Source organism: Phocoena sinus, chromosome 2 (genome assembly GCF_008692025.1).
Source record: "Phocoena sinus isolate mPhoSin1 chromosome 2, mPhoSin1.pri, whole genome shotgun sequence".
Taxonomy (NCBI): Eukaryota; Metazoa; Chordata; class Mammalia; order Artiodactyla; family Phocoenidae; genus Phocoena; species Phocoena sinus.
Genome location: NC_045764.1, coordinates 66065927 through 66081616, shown reverse-complemented (window position 1 = coordinate 66081616; position 15690 = coordinate 66065927). Strand labels below are relative to the sequence as shown.

The following is a 15690-nucleotide window of genomic DNA, read 5'->3' as shown; positions in this document are numbered from 1 at the left end:
TACAAATAACTCAACTTCGTTTCTTTTTATGGCTGAGTAATATTCTACTGTATATATGTGGGCCCTGGGCTGTATTTTGACAAGGACCTTAATTGTATAAAGAAGTGTCCCTGTTGATGTACCCTGGGGCTACCTTTAAGAACCTGACACTTAATGTTGGGAGTCTGTAGCCTCTAATCTGTGTTCTGGTGATCCCCACAGAATGGAGCCTAAAGCTGTTGTCTGCACAACTAATAGTCACAGACCTCCAATAAGAAGTGACATCTGTATTGTCATTCTACCAGAGTTAAAAGACTATTACTTAGATTTCCTTGGGTCTTGCCCTGCTGAGACTGAAGAGCAATTACAGTCTGTCATCACAAACTACATTTGTGCCAGAGCTGACTCTGGTATCTTGTTCCTTGATGGTTTTGTTCTTAAGCTAAATGCTTATCTTCAATGCTGTCTTTGTCAGGGCCTCTCAAGACAAATAATATGAAGACCTGTGTTGTATTACTTAACTTCTGTGTATATGTCTCAGTGAATATTAGTGGAGGAACAGCTAGATTTGGAAAACCAATTAGACTAAAAACAGGTGTCTGTATACCCACTTTTATTTAATTATTATATATTTTTTGCTGTACGCGGGCCTCTCACTGTTGTGGCCTCTCCCGTTGCAGAGCACAGGCTCCAGACACGCAGGCTCAGCGGCCATGGCTCGCGGGCCCAGCCGCTCCGCGGCATGTGGGATCTTGCCGGACCGGGGCAAGAACCCGTGTCCCCTGCATTGGCAGGCGGACTCTCAACCACTGCGCCACCAGGGAAGCCCCCCCACTTTTATTTATATTAAACAATTTATAGACTAATTACTTTCCCATTTGTTTCAAAGTATCAGTTGTATATACCCATTTTCCTAAACTTTTGTGATGTCATTCACTGCTACCGATCACTTTCATGTCTGCACATGTGCCAAGTTTCTGTTTGATTTGTTCCAAATGAGATTGTTTTCTAAGAAGCCTATCTTGGTTTTGTTATGTAAGTGAAGACTGACAAATGTGACTGTGCCTTGTAACCTTTCTGGTAACTCCTTGAATGAACTCACAGGGTGCTTATTTGGCAGTGAATTCAGATTTTGTTAGGGTGGTGATTAACCTGCTTTTTTGAGCTGGTTTAAGGTTTAGTTTTTAATACAATGAAGAAATATTAGAAGCAGAGGATTTTTAAGATACGACTCATTGTGACTGTCAGATACTCTGGACTGAACGTGTTGCTGTGAGATGGCTGCTATAGAAACAGTAACTTCTACCTTATTCCTTTGGTAGGTGGAATAGTTGCAGCGCGCCCATGAGGAACACAGATTTTGTGTATGTGATGGTGCTCTTTTCTTAAGGAGAAGGGTACAGTTATACTAGTGGTTGGCATCTGTGGCATGTTTGCATGTAGGTGGTTTTTCATTGGTACTGGGCCGGCTGCTACTTCTAAGCCCCTTCTTGGTCCCTGAGAAATCTGCCATTTGCTGAATAATGGTGGCTGGTAAATGTTTCTACCCCCACCATTCACAAGACTGAGGCCAAACAGGCAGCACCTTTCCCATCCTCATCCTACCTTAGACTAAAACTTGACCAGCCACTTTGAAAGGATTGCCACTCCTGGTATATACCAAACTCCTTCTGAATTTGTTTTTTGTTGACACTGAAGTCAGAACCAGCTCTATCTGTTGATCTTTTAAAATTAAGAAAATGCTACATTTTGATGCTTAACCTGTGCATGTGATGGTGCTATACTACTACTTTGATCTCTAATTGTTTAGTAAGTGTTGTTTCATGTGCTTTGTTAGAACAAATTAGAGCAAAGCTTTTAAAACAAAATAGATTCCTGTTATCCTGTTATGTAACTAATCTTTTTACTATATATCCTTATTCTTATCCAAGTGTAATGTGCTTCTGGAGTCTTGCTTAGGCTTATTCCCGTTGTAAGAATGGATGTCATGTTGCCTGACATTTTAGTCCTTAAGTTGCAATATCAGTATCTTATAATATAGGAAACTAATGTTTTTTCTTTCCCATAGACCTCCACAATCTAAGTTGCTTCGTGAAGATAAGAACCATAACATGTACGTTGCAGGATGTACAGAAGTAGAAGTGAAATCTACTGAGGAGGCTTTTGAAGTTTTCTGGAGAGGTTAGAAGCAGAGCTAGAATTACAGATATATACAGTGATAGATATAATCCTGAAAGCTGCTACTCTAATTTGACAATACTTTTTGGTGTGGTAGAAGGTATGTACACTGAAATGACTCAGAGATTTGATCAATGATTTCTCTGTCACTGTAGGCCAGAAAAAGCGACGAATTGCTAACACACATTTGAATCGTGAGTCCAGCCGTTCCCATAGCGTGTTCAACATTAAATTAGTTCAGGCTCCCTTGGATGCGGATGGAGACAATGTCTTACAGGTAAAGATTTAACGTGTGGAGTGTTTTCTTGTTCTGAATCCTTAATTTTGGGAATCAGAGGTAAATCATGGAGGTTTCATTACACTGAATATTGCTCTAGAATTAATATATGTGTCGGTGATGATGTTTTTAAAAAATGATAGTTTTGGGAAACTGGCTATTAAATCTTAGAACCTGGAATTTTGTTGTGAAAAAGGTTTACAAATCTTTATAAATATCTAATAGAGGAGATAAAACAATGAATCATAACATGTATTTTATCTCTGAAGACTCATTTTGTATGTAGAAATTCAGTTAATGGTGTTTAAATGTCAGCAGTTAACTCTCCAGGCTCGGTACAGTTCAGGAGTGGCCAATTCTAGATTGTTCTTCTCTCGGCTGATAGGCCAGTAGGGCCCCCCATCTGCTGACCACTCTTTACTCCTGGGCCTGTCATGCTACAAGGCTTATATCGATTAGTAACAGCATTTGAGCCTGAACATGTAAGTCATTTAATAACTTTAAGCTATTAAAATGTAATTCCATTCAAAACATATCTTGAAATTGTGGTATATCACGAAGGTTTTCAGATGGCAGGAGTAGATGGTTCAGCATGGTACTAAAGACCACCAGGATTTGAATTCTGATTCGCAGGCATTTACTAGCTTGTCTCACCTAATTCTAATAACCTCCTTGTAATGCTGTGAGGGTTAAAGGAGGTGAGGCATGTCAAGTTTTTAGTCCATTGCCTGGCTTACAGTCAGCACTTGATAAATGTTAGCTAGAAAATCCTTTTAAGTCAAGTCTCTGTGCACTTGCTTTCCATTGAATCACGTCTAATGTTATAGTATCAGTTATGTATCTCTTGACTTTCATTTCTTATGTTATTAGAGTGTTATGAAATTACTAGACTGTAAAATTATCAAATATCTCATTATACAAATATTTAGCCTTGTTGCAGACTCACTGTTTAGCAGACATTTATTGAGCTCCTGCTGAGTGCTAGGCACTGTGCAAGGTGCTGGAGATGAAGTGGTTAAAAGGTAGAATTCCTGTTCCTGTGGAGCTTACAGGATAATGTAGAAGACCAGACAATGGGCAAGTAATGCCATGAGGGTATTTATCACATGCTTTTAGCAAACTCTTCCCCCAAACATGGATCCTTCACCCCTACTATACATTTTGTATTGTGCAAACATTGTACTCATAAGACTTAATTTGATTTGAATATATTTAAAGAACATTGTAAACCAGTTATAACTTATGTTACTGGCATTATAATCTTCCCTTCAGGAAAAAGAACAAATCACTATTAGCCAGTTGTCCTTGGTAGATCTTGCTGGAAGTGAAAGAACTAACCGGACAAAAGCAGAAGGGAACAGGTTACGTGAAGCTGGTGAGCAAAGCATAGCACTTACTTATTGCTACAACTTTCAGAAACTTGCCATGCCCATTTATCGTCACTTATTGATAGGTGGTTTATGCATAACTGTCTTTAATTTGACTAAGAATTTAGAGGCTAAGTGACCAGTGCTTTTTCTTTAGTTATGCTGGTTTGGTATTGATCTGTTACAACACATTGATTTCTTTAAGAATGAGGAAAAGTGAGTAAAATAAATATAAAATAGGTTATACTCATATTGAAAGTGTCTATTATATCTATGGCTGGCGTGTCAGTACTGGGTCCATGAAATTAAGTGATTGAATAGTTACTCCAACATTCAAAGTGGTAAAAAGTGGTAAAAAGTGGCTTCTGGAGATAGGAAAAATCTTTGCATACAAAAGCCAGTTGAGAGGAAATCTGTGTGCGTGTTTTTCCCTTTTAATCTTTCATTTAGTAGAGCCATTCATGTTATGTTTTATGTTAATAACATTTATGGAGTACCTACTGTGTTACAGGAGTTGAACACAGATATAAAGGATGACACCCTGCCCTAGAGAGCCCATCTAGTACAAGAGAGTGTCTCAGTAGAGTATGAAGGAGGTGAGCACGAGGTGCTGTGGGAGTACAGAGCAGGACTGCTCCATCCATTCTGGGGCTGTGTGTGAGAGGGGAGCTTTGGGGAAGAATGTGTGGAGTTGACACTTAAATTGAGGCGTGAGCTCTCTGAAGGAGGATAGAATTAAAGGCATCATTCCCGAGAGAACATGGCAGGGTCAAGGTAGCTGGAGTGTAGGGTGTGGGTTGGTGAGCCGTGACCACTGAGGAAGAAGGGCAAGGCAAGGTCATTAAGACCCTTGACTATCATATTAGAAAGTCTGAATTTTTTCTTGAAGGAATAATGGTGACTACCAATTATTAAGGGACTAGTGTGTGTCATAGTATCTACTATACGTGGGCTTGATTTCTTGATTGTGACTTTTCAGGATTGTATTGTACCCAGTTTTCAGATTGGAAGAGGTTAAGTAATTTTCCCAAGGTTAGAGCCTGGTTCAAACCCAGGTTGGTTGAACTTTCAAAACTTGTTATCTTTCTGCTGTTACAGTCAACGAAGGATTAGTTTTGGAAAGACCATTTCCCCAGTGTAGCAGATTAATTTACCAGAGGCAAGTCTAGAGAGATGAAAAGCAGTCAGGAGCCTTTTGCAGTAATTCAGATGAGCAATCCTGTCATCTGGAGGCAGCAGAGAGGTACATGGATTTGGAAGAGAGATTTGACTTGAGGTTTATAGGTTTAGGTTTTGCCAATAAAAGCACGATTTAAGCAATGGGGAAGATAAGATTATCCATGGAAAACAAAGAGGAACAAACTGAGGGCAGGGCCTTGGACAACAAATCCTTGAGATGATTAATTTAGAGAGACTGGGAAGGAGAGAGTGGAGGAGTAGCTAGGTGACTTGAGGGAGTATGGAATGACTAAACACACACACACACACACACACACACACACACACACACTTTATATACGTCTTTATAAGAAGACAGAGCATCCGGAATCCAGATCACAAGAGGAAGGATTAACCTTGATGGGAAAAGAGGTTTAGCTGGATTGGGAGCAAAGTAGAAACCTGAGGGTTCTGATGCTTTGGGGGGAAAAACAGAAAGCACTATCAGTGTTGATAAGGATGGGGAATAGGTGTGACACGGTTAGGGAGTGAGAGCTAGAAGAGGATATTGTGCCTGGGGCACAGTTTAGCCTCAGGTTTCTAGAGGTGCTGCAGTTCTGAGTGACAAGGTTCAGGGTGTGGTTACAGTGGTAAAGAGAGAAAGGTCTACTGGACTTGAGGAGGCTGGGGCCCTCTGATGGCAGGTCAGAGTGACCTTCCTCTTAGATCCTGAAGTTGACCCAGGAGCTGGCATGTATGGGGAACATTTATTTGAAGGCAGCAGTAAGGAACTGGGAAAATGTTGCTGGCCTCCCTCTACTCACCATCCTTATAAAATGTCAGGCTTTAGAAAACAAACAACTTTTATTCACAAGACTACAGGGCTGCAGGGGAAGCACCACCCTTCTGGGAAATAAAAGTAAGGTTGCAGGGCTTTGCCATGGGATGGGGTAAAGCTTGTGGACACCACTCAGAATGATATTTTAGGATGTGTAACATAAAATACAGGATTAAAAAGGAAACCAATTAGACTGAAACGTGTTTTTTAAAGTATTCTTAAAACCTTTGTCATATAGTAATTTATGTGCTTTATTAAAAGCCTTAAATAAAATCCCATCAGCATGTCTAATAACTGCATAATTTCAAAGTATCTTGAGATCAACAATAAACCATAGTGTTATAAAAGTATCTGTGACTTCTACTGATTAAAAATCACAGGTGGTACTACTACCGCCACTGTAGGTTTTTGGCCTACATTCGTAATGAAAGAAATGGCTACATTTCAGAGAGCAATAGAAATAGATGTAATTTATTTCCCATCCATGCATGCAGACTCCCTGGAGTGTACCCATGGACAACACAGACCCCGGGTTAGGAACCCCCGGCATTAGGGAAAGGGGTGAATGGATCATTGTGTGAGAGGCCTGAGCATGAGGGAAGTCTGTTAACAGGAATATCGATTTTGGAGACACAATGGAAGAAAAGGAGGGAGGGCAGTGGGAGTTGGGGTCAAGAAAAATAAAGCATGCATCATGGAATATCACAGAGGTGCAGATGGGCTCTGTGGGCTTTTTTGTTTTGTTTTTAAAATTTTTATTTATTTTTGGACGTGTTGGGTCTTCATTGCTGCGCGCGAGTTTTCTCTAGTTGCGGCTCGTGGGCTCTAGAGCGCAGGCTCAGTAGTTGTGGCGCGTGGGCTTAGTTGCTCCATGGCATGTGGGATCTTCCCGGACCAGGGCTCGAACCCGTGTCCCCTGCATTGGCAGGGGGATTCTTAACCACTGCACCACCAGGGAAGCCCAAGCTCTGTGTTTTGAGAGGCAGCTAAGAATGAAAGCATGGTGGAGTCAGCTGACCTTAAGGTTTCATGATGAAAAAATTCTCAGGTACTTCTGGGGTCTAGGCAGGTGAGGTCTCCTGTACTGTTGGCTTGATAGATCTGTCAGACTTGCTTCGACTGAGAAATTCAAACGAGTGGCCGGGACTAACAAGTGTGCTGCCTAAGAAACCCTTGTTTAGACATTGAGGGAACAGATTTAGTTGGCTCTTAAGATGCTTGACTGGTAGAGACAGGGGCTCCTCCTGGTGCAGGGGAGACTTCAGTGTCCGGATGGAGCCACCTGTAGCCTGAAATGGTCATGCTTTAGAGAAAATATTTTATTATGAGGATATTAAACATCTGTATCTAATATACTCTTTCACATCACAGTATTTAAGATTTGGAAGAAACTTCATGGGTCATGCAGCATAATGTTGCATTCAGTGGAGAGTCTTTACGATAGAGTCCCTGAAGGACGGTACTCGCCCTCTCCCACAACACTGCCAGATGTGGACGGCTCTTTAAGTTGGGCCACTAAAATCTGTCATTTGTAATTTCCATCTAATAGTTCTATGAAGTAGGGATTTCATAGGCAAACAGACCACACTCTAGCTACTCAACTGTTGTCTTCAAATGTCTTCTGTGTACATTTTTCTGTCAGGTAACATTAATCAGTCACTAATGACGCTAAGAACGTGTATGGAGGTCCTGAGAGAGAATCAAACGTATGGAACTAACAAGGTAAGCAGCAGCCTTTGGACACTTGTATAGTTTTGTTTGTGTGCATTTTCTGCCTTATGTATTTGGATTTGAATATATTTATAGATGGTTCCATACCGAGATTCAAAGTTAACCCATCTGTTCAAGAACTACTTTGATGGGGAAGGGAAAGTACGCCTGATCGTGTGTGTGAATCCAAAGGCCGAAGATTATGAAGAAAGCTTGGTAATTTTAATGCCTTTATAAAGTCTGACTTTCTATAAAGAAAACAACCATTTGGATGTGAAGAATGACATTTTGAACATTTTTTAAACTGATACAGAACCATTAGTTACAGAAGTGAACTAATGACCAATCTATTACCGTTTCATTTACTAATTTCTTTAGAAAGACTTGGATATGCTTATTTGTTTAAAAAAACAAACCCCATTTATTTTGTATCTTAGCAAGTCATGAGATTTGCAGAAGTGACCCAAGAAGTTGAAGTAGCAAGACCAACAGACAAGGCAATATGTGGTTTAACGCCGGGAAGGCGATACAGAAACCAGGCCCGGGGAGGTCCTGTTGGAGATGGTATGAGCTGCTGTATGTCATCTGCCCACCGATGAGTCTGCCTCTCTCTCTTTTGAAAAAAATCTGTTTCACATAAGAAAACTGTTTACTTCCTTTCCCCTCAAAAAGCAAGTGCAAAAAAAAATCTGAACCAAAGTATAAGTGACATTTCTTTTATTATATACCTTTTTTTTCATTTTTCCTTCTTTATAACACATTTTAAAGGAAGTATTGTGACAGCCCAACAAGGTACAATGTTGACTGGGGATCTTATCACAGTGTTAAAACTTGTTTGAGTAACTTTTTTTCCTGTGTAACTAACTTTTTATTTTTAATAACTCAATACAGAACTACTGGTTTCAGAAGTGGTTTTGCAGAGTTTTCCACCTTTGCCATCCTGCGAAATTTTGGATATCAGTGATGAGCAGACTCTTCCCAGGCTGGTTGAAGCACTAGAGAAACGACATCACCTACGACAAATGATGATTGATGAGTTTCACAAACAGTGTAAGTGCAAAACTGCAGTCATTTTAACACCAGAAATTTGCAGGGAATTGAGTTCTTTGTTCGGATAGAATCTTCAAGGAAGGGTTATTTTGTCTCTGAACTTAGTAGTCCCCAAGGCATCATTTTATATTCCAAGAAAGTAAAACAAAAGAGAAAAGTGGGTATGAATTTCTCCCTTTCAAAAATCAACAGTGATGATCAAAGGGTAACAGTTACTTTTTAGTTCCTACTAGTTACTTATTTGCAAGGCATTTAACATGTATTACATTATAATAACTATCTTTGAGAAAATCACTTAATCCTTTATTTCTAGTTTCCATCCGCAAAATGGGGATTGTCATTGCTCCTACCTCAGAGGGTGCTGTAAGGATAAATGAGATAATGTATGAAAATCATGTAGGACAGGAACAGCTTGGTACATAGTAAGTGCTCAGTGAATGTACTTACATCTTCATAAGAAAAATGTGAGATAAGTGGTATTTAAATCCCCATTTTGAAATGAGGAAATGTGCTCAGAAAAAATAACTTGCCCACATCACATAAAAGTTGATTTCACTGGTTATTTCTGAATCGGAGTAAACTTGCCCTGCGTGCTCTTGTTTCAGCTATTACTTTTAAAGCTTTGTTGCAAGAATTTGACAATGCTGTTTTAAGTAAAGAAAACTACATTCAAGGAAAACTAAGTGAAAAACAAAAGGTGATCTCAGGACAGAAATCGGAAATTGAACGACTGGAAAAGAAAAACAAAACTTTAGAATACAAGGTTGGCTTTGGTATTATAATGGATGTATATTTAGCACTGGTCTCGGACTTAGCCCTTCTGCTATACTGGCCTGCAGCTGCTGCTTACTGGGAGTTATCATTTGGTTATTTACTAATCTTCATCCCATCCCCAAAAAGAGGAAATATGAGTGAAAAGCATAAAAGGGGTAATACACTCTTTAATTTTATGAAATAGACTTTAGCAATCGAAGAGAATGTTCTACGGTTTAGCTTTGATTATAGCTTGCTTTTTGATTTACTACTGTGTAATGTCCTCTCATTTACTGAGGATCACTTAGGGGGTACACATTCATTCTAGAGAGAAGCTAATCTCAACCAATATATTCTGAAAGTAGCCTAAAAATTAAATTTTAAGCCTTAATTTTCAGGAAAAGTAATTTTCACATGAAATCAGTTATAACTTCATCTTTCAGTGAGGAACTTGTTTAAAAGTTCTCATTTCTAGGAATGGAGGTGGGAATTCAGATGAAATTTTAGAAGAAAATGCTTTCTCCATGATTTTTCTTTCCGTAACTATGCTTGCATAAGAAGATTATGAGAGAGATTATTTTAAAGCTACTTGAAATGTTTACATACCAAATGCTGAACATAATGGCCTACTTTTCCAGGTTGAGATTTTAGAGAAAACAACGACTATCTATGAAGAAGATAAGCGCAATCTGCAACAGGAGCTGGAAACCCAGAATCAGAAACTTCAGCAACAGTTCTCTGACAAGCGCAGACTAGAAGCCAGGCTGCAAGGCATGGTAACAGAAACAACCATGAAGTGGGAGAAAGAATGTGTGAGTGTCATTCATACAGTGCTCAGGTCAGGGATGATTCATCTCTAATTGTAGCCTTCTGAATCACTTGTACTTGGGGTAGGGTTTTAGTGGTGGTGGCCACAGCAGCCCCTATTCAGTTCCTCTTCCTTCCTCTGCCCTTACAAGTCACAACAAATTAATAAGCATTATCAAGAACTGGAGAACTGTCATCTTTAGGAAGTAAAGCGTTCAGGTAAACTAGTGAACTGTCATCTTTAGGAAGTAAAGCGTTCAGGTAAACTAGTGCACTTGTTTGCTATAACTGAATTAGAATATTTATCGCCATACATAACCTTCAGGAGCGTCGAGTGGCAGCCAAACAGCTGGAGATGCAAAATAAACTCTGGGTGAAAGATGAAAAACTGAAACAACTGAAGGCTATCGTTACTGAACCCAAAACTGAACGGCCAGAGAGACCCTCTCGGGAGCGCGATCGAGAAAAAGCTACTCAAAGATCTGTTTCTCCATCACCAGTACCGGTAAGTTACTTGTAGTTGTGTAGTAACTTGGCAGTACTAGAGAAGGTTTGTTCAGATTAGGTGATTATTTCTGAGAATCAATTTTTAAAATATATTTCTATTTATAAATATTTTCAAATTTAGTATAAACAAATTTAGTATAAAAACTAGTAATTTAGTACAAAAACTATGTCTTCCTGTGCTAATATTAAAGTAATGAATTGTTTCCCTTTTTCAAGTCTTGCTCATTAATTTCTCTTCAATTTTTTTAGCCTTCTAGTAACTGTATTGCTCAGATTTCCAACGGCCAGCAACTCATGAGCCAGCCACAGCTACATAGGTGCTCTAACTCTTGCAGCAGCATTTCTGTAGCTTCCTGTATTTCGGAATGGGAGCAGAAAATTCCTTCGTACAACACACCTCTCAATGTCACATCTATTGCAAGGCGTAGGCAGCAGGAGCCAGGACAAAGTAAAACTTGTATCGTGTCAGACAGAAGGCGAGGGATGTACTGGACTGAAGGCAGGGAGGTGGTTCCTTCACTCAGAAATGAGATAGAAATAGAAGAGGATCACTGCAGCAGGGTTAGTGCCAGTATTATTTTAAAGCATTGTAGCAATAGATTTTAATCTTCTGTGTTTTTTTTAACTAACGAACTTGCTTCAGAAAGTTCAATGGAAAGATGGGTGAGCGTTAATATAAACAAGGTCTAATTTTTCTGTTAGTTTGGAAGATCAAATCACCCTGAAATTGAGGCCTAGCTCTTCATCTGAAAAAGCCTAAACCCATTTGGCACAGAAATACTACCTCCTGTTCAGTGAAAGCAGGTCCTTGGGGCACATCCCAGAGTCACATGGATGTGCATAAACTGATGAGCATCCACAGAGTCAGTGACTGAGTGTCTTAGAGCACATCCTTCTGATTTTGGTTTCTCTTCCCCAAATTAGACTTTTTTCGAACTTTCATTTTTAAAATTGCTTTCCCAGACTTTTATTTTGAAAAATAGATTTGTAAATATTTTTTTTCTTGAACCTTTGACAGTAAGTCATAGGCTTCGTGTCCTACATAACCACAATCTTCATCACACCTAAGAAAGCGTTAACCCTGAAAAGTACCTTCTAACTTACAGTTCATGTTTACATTTCCCCAGTTGTCCCAATAATGGCTTTTCTTTTTTCAAACCTTGGTCCTATCAAGGTGAATACATTATATGTGGTTATTATCTCTTTAATCTCTTTCCATATAAAATAGTCCATCCTCCCCTTTTTTGATTTTCATGACATTGACTATTTTTTGAAGAGCCCAGGCCAGCTGTTTTATAACTGCTGAAGGAAGGTTTCCATCTCCAATACATTGCTTTTAATCTCAAGGCCTTTATTTCAATTTACAAGGGCTCTGCCTCATTCAAGGGTGTTTAAACAAATTCATGTCTATATTTTCTTCTTAAGGATTAAGGTAAAGTTTTCCTTTGAATCTGAGTAAGTGGACAAATATCGTGAATTTACATTTAGTAAAATTCTAATATATCTCTTTAAGAATGTCTCTTCTAAACAACTTAATCTTACAGTAAATATTTGCTTTAGATTTTCTTGTATAATTTAGGGTGCAAAAAAATTTCATTCAGGTGGCCTGCATTCCTGATTATTAAGGGATGATGATGAATTACAAGGTATTTACCAAGGCAACGGATAATTCTAAAGTCGCTTAAGTTCTTTGCAGATTTTGCTTTAAACCTTTTTAGGGAGCAAATCATGGTGGCTGGTCTTTCTGATCAACTCTAATAAATCCCCCTTATTTCATGCAAGGCTACAGACTGAAAACTATTCAAGGCCTGCTTATGCCTGGTCAACATTAATATAATATCTAATTTGGCTATGAGATATTTAAGAGGATTTACTAGAGGTCCTTTAACTTCATTTGAAATCAAAATCTCTTTAGAAGTGCAGCAGAGAAAAGTTTAGGCTAGTATCTATGCATCTAGGTTTGTTGGTCAAAAATTAGGTCAGGTGGACTGCATTTATAATACTTCATTGAGGAAGAAATTTAAAATATCATTTATCTCATAATGTAAGGACTGTCATCTTTCCAAAGCTTGTTTCAGAACGTATTTATGGCTAAGTGTGTTTGAGAAATCTGTCACCTTTGCTAAATTAAATGGTAGGACATGAGAGCCACATTCTTCCTTTTCAACATTAAGCTATTTTAAGAATGGGAAGGTTCCTGCTGCTTGTGAGGTTTGGGCATCCAGAGTGGCAAACTCTATTGCCCATGTTTTAGTATCATGATTTGTCACTAGTGCTTCATTTGTTTCTTGGAAAAACACTTCAGTTCTCCCCATACGCATTTTAAATTAGATGTTCGTACTTGACCAGCTTTGAAGGATTTGGGTTGTGGCAGACTGTTGCGTTGCATTTCCTTTCAGTTTTGTAAACAGAAAGATGTTTGCAAAGTTACAAAGAAACTATTAACTATGTTCTGTATGTGATTTTTTTTTCCCCCTTAGGCTGAATGTGCTAAATTTAACTGTCCTAAAGTTATATAACATTTTACTGGAAGCATCTAGTTTTTTATTGTATGATAGAGGCTGACCTGACAGTATATTCTATATCTAGTTCTTGGAACCTTTATGAAACGTTTGGGGGAAAAAGTTGGTATGTTTTAGCCATTATTGCTTTTGAACTTTTTAAAAAGTTCTGTTTTGAGATTTTTAATAGTACTCAGAAGTATTTTATTTACGTTCTTTTAATCATTTTATACACAAGGTTCTCATTATACCTTATGTCCCTTAAGCATTCTGTAGTCTACAGCTCCATCAGCTTTGGGGAGGGTCCTGGTTTGTAATAGGAGTATTTTCTCTTTTGTTTAGAGGCTTATGATATATTTAGGGCTTCTGCTGGTCTTTCTGAAGCTTTTAACATAGTCATGGACCTAACAGACTACCTCACAATAGCAGGCACAAATACTGGTTTTTGATTAAGAATGCAAAATGAATTACTTGTCCTGAATACCACCTATGCAGGAAAGACTAGCGGCATTACCAGGACTTTTCCTTCCATTCTTTGTTGAAAGGGAAGCTCCCTAGTAGAATATATAATACATATACACAAGCTGGTGTTAAAAGATGTTCGTTGGTTTTGTTTAAATACGAAGAGAACATTCAAATTGTTTGAGTAACGTTTAGCTTTTGAAAAGGTTCATGCATTTGTTTTGATGTTGTCACCAACTACTGTAGCCCAAACTGCTGCACTTCTAATAGCACCCTTAAGTTAATTCTGGGTTATGCTTGTTTCTTGATTCCTCTTTCAACCTGATCAGAATGTACCACCAGTTCGTCTGCGACACAGACGATCACGCTCTGCGGGAGACAGATGGGTAGCTCATAAGCCTGCCTCTAACCTGCAAACTGAGACAGTCATGCAGCCACAGGTCCCTCACGCCATCACTGTATCTGTTGCAAATGAAAAGGCACTAGCTAAGTGTGAGAAGTACATGCTGACCCACCAGGAACTAGCCTCCGATGGGGAGATTGAAACTAAGCTAATTAAGGTAAAAAATTTACACAAGAGAAGGAAATATTCAAAAAGCTTAACAAAAAACCATTTACTCTTCCTCTGTGTCAACAGGAACTTAAGTGGGTATTTGATAAAACCTCTGTTTGTTAGAAAACTAAAGTAACTACTTAGATTATGAATCTGCTGAATTGGAACTAAATCCGCGACTTTCTGTCAAATGAGGCTTAGAGCCTCGGGTTTGTTAGAGGAGCTCCAGATGTATTATGTACTTTTAATTAATATGTTTTGTTTTAACCCCTACTTAAGAAGTAAACCAAACAAAGAACTCCTACCTTTGACTGTACTGTCACTTGAGGGAGTTCCCTTGGCAGCCCTTGGTTAGGACTTCGCGCTTTCACTGACGAGGGCCCGAGTTCGATCCCTGGACCAGGAACTAAGATCCCACAAGCTGCACAGTGTGGCAAAACAAAGACAAAAACAACTGTACTGTTATTGGAATATGAGAGGAGGGCTACATCCAGAGAAGAAAGTATATTGCCTTCTAACATTTAGAAATTTCTGACAGATTTCTTGATCTCTAGTGTAGTTTTTAAATTATAGGTTGAATAAAAAGGAATGTTATTTTCTGCAATTAAGAATGCTGCTAATTATATTACATTGGACTTCTTTGTTTAGTGAGAGATACGTACACAAATCTTTAAAGTATTTTAACGGTACAGACCCAGCAGTCCAAGCACCATCTGGTTTTGTGGATGGCAGTTTCCATAAAACAGTAGAGTCTTAAATTTAATTTGAAATATATATGTATGTTTACCCTTTGGATGTACAAAAACGTGTAATGGTGACCTTTTCTCTTGGCTGTAGGGTGATGTTTATAAAACAAGGGGTGGTGGACAATCCGTCCAGTTTACTGAAATTGAGACTTTGAAACAAGAATCACCAACTGGGTGAGTGATGATCAACTTCCTTTCTTTAGAGGGCTGTCATTTCATTCTTGAGGAACAGACTAGCCTGTAAAATGTATCAGTTCTCTGAAGGAGAATGTATGCTATTTCCCTATTTCTAATATATTTCCTATTTTTATTTTCTGTTGCATTGTGTTTTCCCTTTTTCTGTAGTCGAAAACGAAGATCTTCCACAATAGCACCTGCCCAACCGGATGGAACAGAGTCTGAATGGACCGACGTAGAAACAAGGGTAGGAGTAAAAAGTATTTGCTAGGGATGTCATATTTTAAGGCCTACAGCTGTAGCTTTTCATGCCCTTTGAAACAAACAACTGAGGTCTGATCCCACATGGCCAGTGCAGCCTGTAGGCCCGTCCCCAGCACATCTGAGAAGGTATTTGTATTTCTGCTCTGGTTTTACTGGAGCTCTTTAGCTCAAAGCCCGTTTTTAGGGTAGAGAGGGATAGGGCCCAAGAATCAAATCAGAGAGCATCACCCTAGAATAACAAGAACGCCCATCAAACTGATGGGAATCTTCTCAGGAGAACTTCCCTGTGGAACTGTTATTCTGGGAAGGTGGGGGTCAGCTGGCCAAGCTCTAGCCTTTGCCACTTTCTTCTTCCTGATAGAA

At 39.0% G+C, this 15690-nt stretch overlaps 1 protein-coding gene and 1 long non-coding RNA gene across 12 annotated transcripts in view; one reads left to right on the top strand and one right to left on the bottom strand.

The window, feature by feature from the left end:
* The window catches only part of KIF23 (kinesin family member 23), a 34382-nt gene that overhangs the window by 17006 nt on the left and 1686 nt on the right, over nucleotides 1–15690 (top strand). For 2 of the 10 annotated variants that reach the window (XM_032623478.1, XM_032623477.1), the window contains exons 8-22: nucleotides 1302–1343; nucleotides 2048–2160; nucleotides 2313–2434; nucleotides 3707–3809; nucleotides 7440–7519; nucleotides 7604–7723; nucleotides 7945–8071; nucleotides 8399–8557; nucleotides 9163–9320; nucleotides 9949–10122; nucleotides 10443–10622; nucleotides 10874–11185; nucleotides 13917–14147; nucleotides 14978–15060; nucleotides 15232–15310. In XM_032623478.1, coding sequence (XP_032479369.1) covers nucleotides 1302–1343; nucleotides 2048–2160; nucleotides 2313–2434; nucleotides 3707–3809; nucleotides 7440–7519; nucleotides 7604–7723; nucleotides 7945–8071; nucleotides 8399–8557; nucleotides 9163–9320; nucleotides 9949–10122; nucleotides 10443–10622; nucleotides 10874–11185; nucleotides 13917–14147; nucleotides 14978–15060; nucleotides 15232–15310 — 2083 coding nt within the window. The remainder of the gene's footprint in view (nucleotides 1–1301; nucleotides 1344–2047; nucleotides 2161–2312; nucleotides 2435–3706; nucleotides 3810–7439; nucleotides 7520–7603; nucleotides 7724–7944; nucleotides 8072–8398; nucleotides 8558–9162; nucleotides 9321–9948; nucleotides 10123–10442; nucleotides 10623–10873; nucleotides 11186–13916; nucleotides 14148–14977; nucleotides 15061–15231; nucleotides 15311–15690) is intronic. The other 8 variants (XM_032623484.1, XM_032623485.1, XM_032623479.1 and 5 more) reach the window with 7 other exon arrangements.
* LOC116749270 overlaps nucleotides 8208–15690 on the bottom strand; it is a 44846-nt gene continuing 37363 nt past the window's right edge. The window contains exons 2-3 of one of the 2 annotated variants that reach the window (XR_004348556.1): nucleotides 14446–14561; nucleotides 8208–8520 (exon numbers count right to left, since the gene is read on the bottom strand). This is a non-coding gene — a long non-coding RNA (uncharacterized LOC116749270). Of the gene's footprint in view, nucleotides 8521–14445; nucleotides 14964–15690 lie in introns of those variants that run through there. The other variant, XR_004348555.1, reaches the window with a different exon arrangement.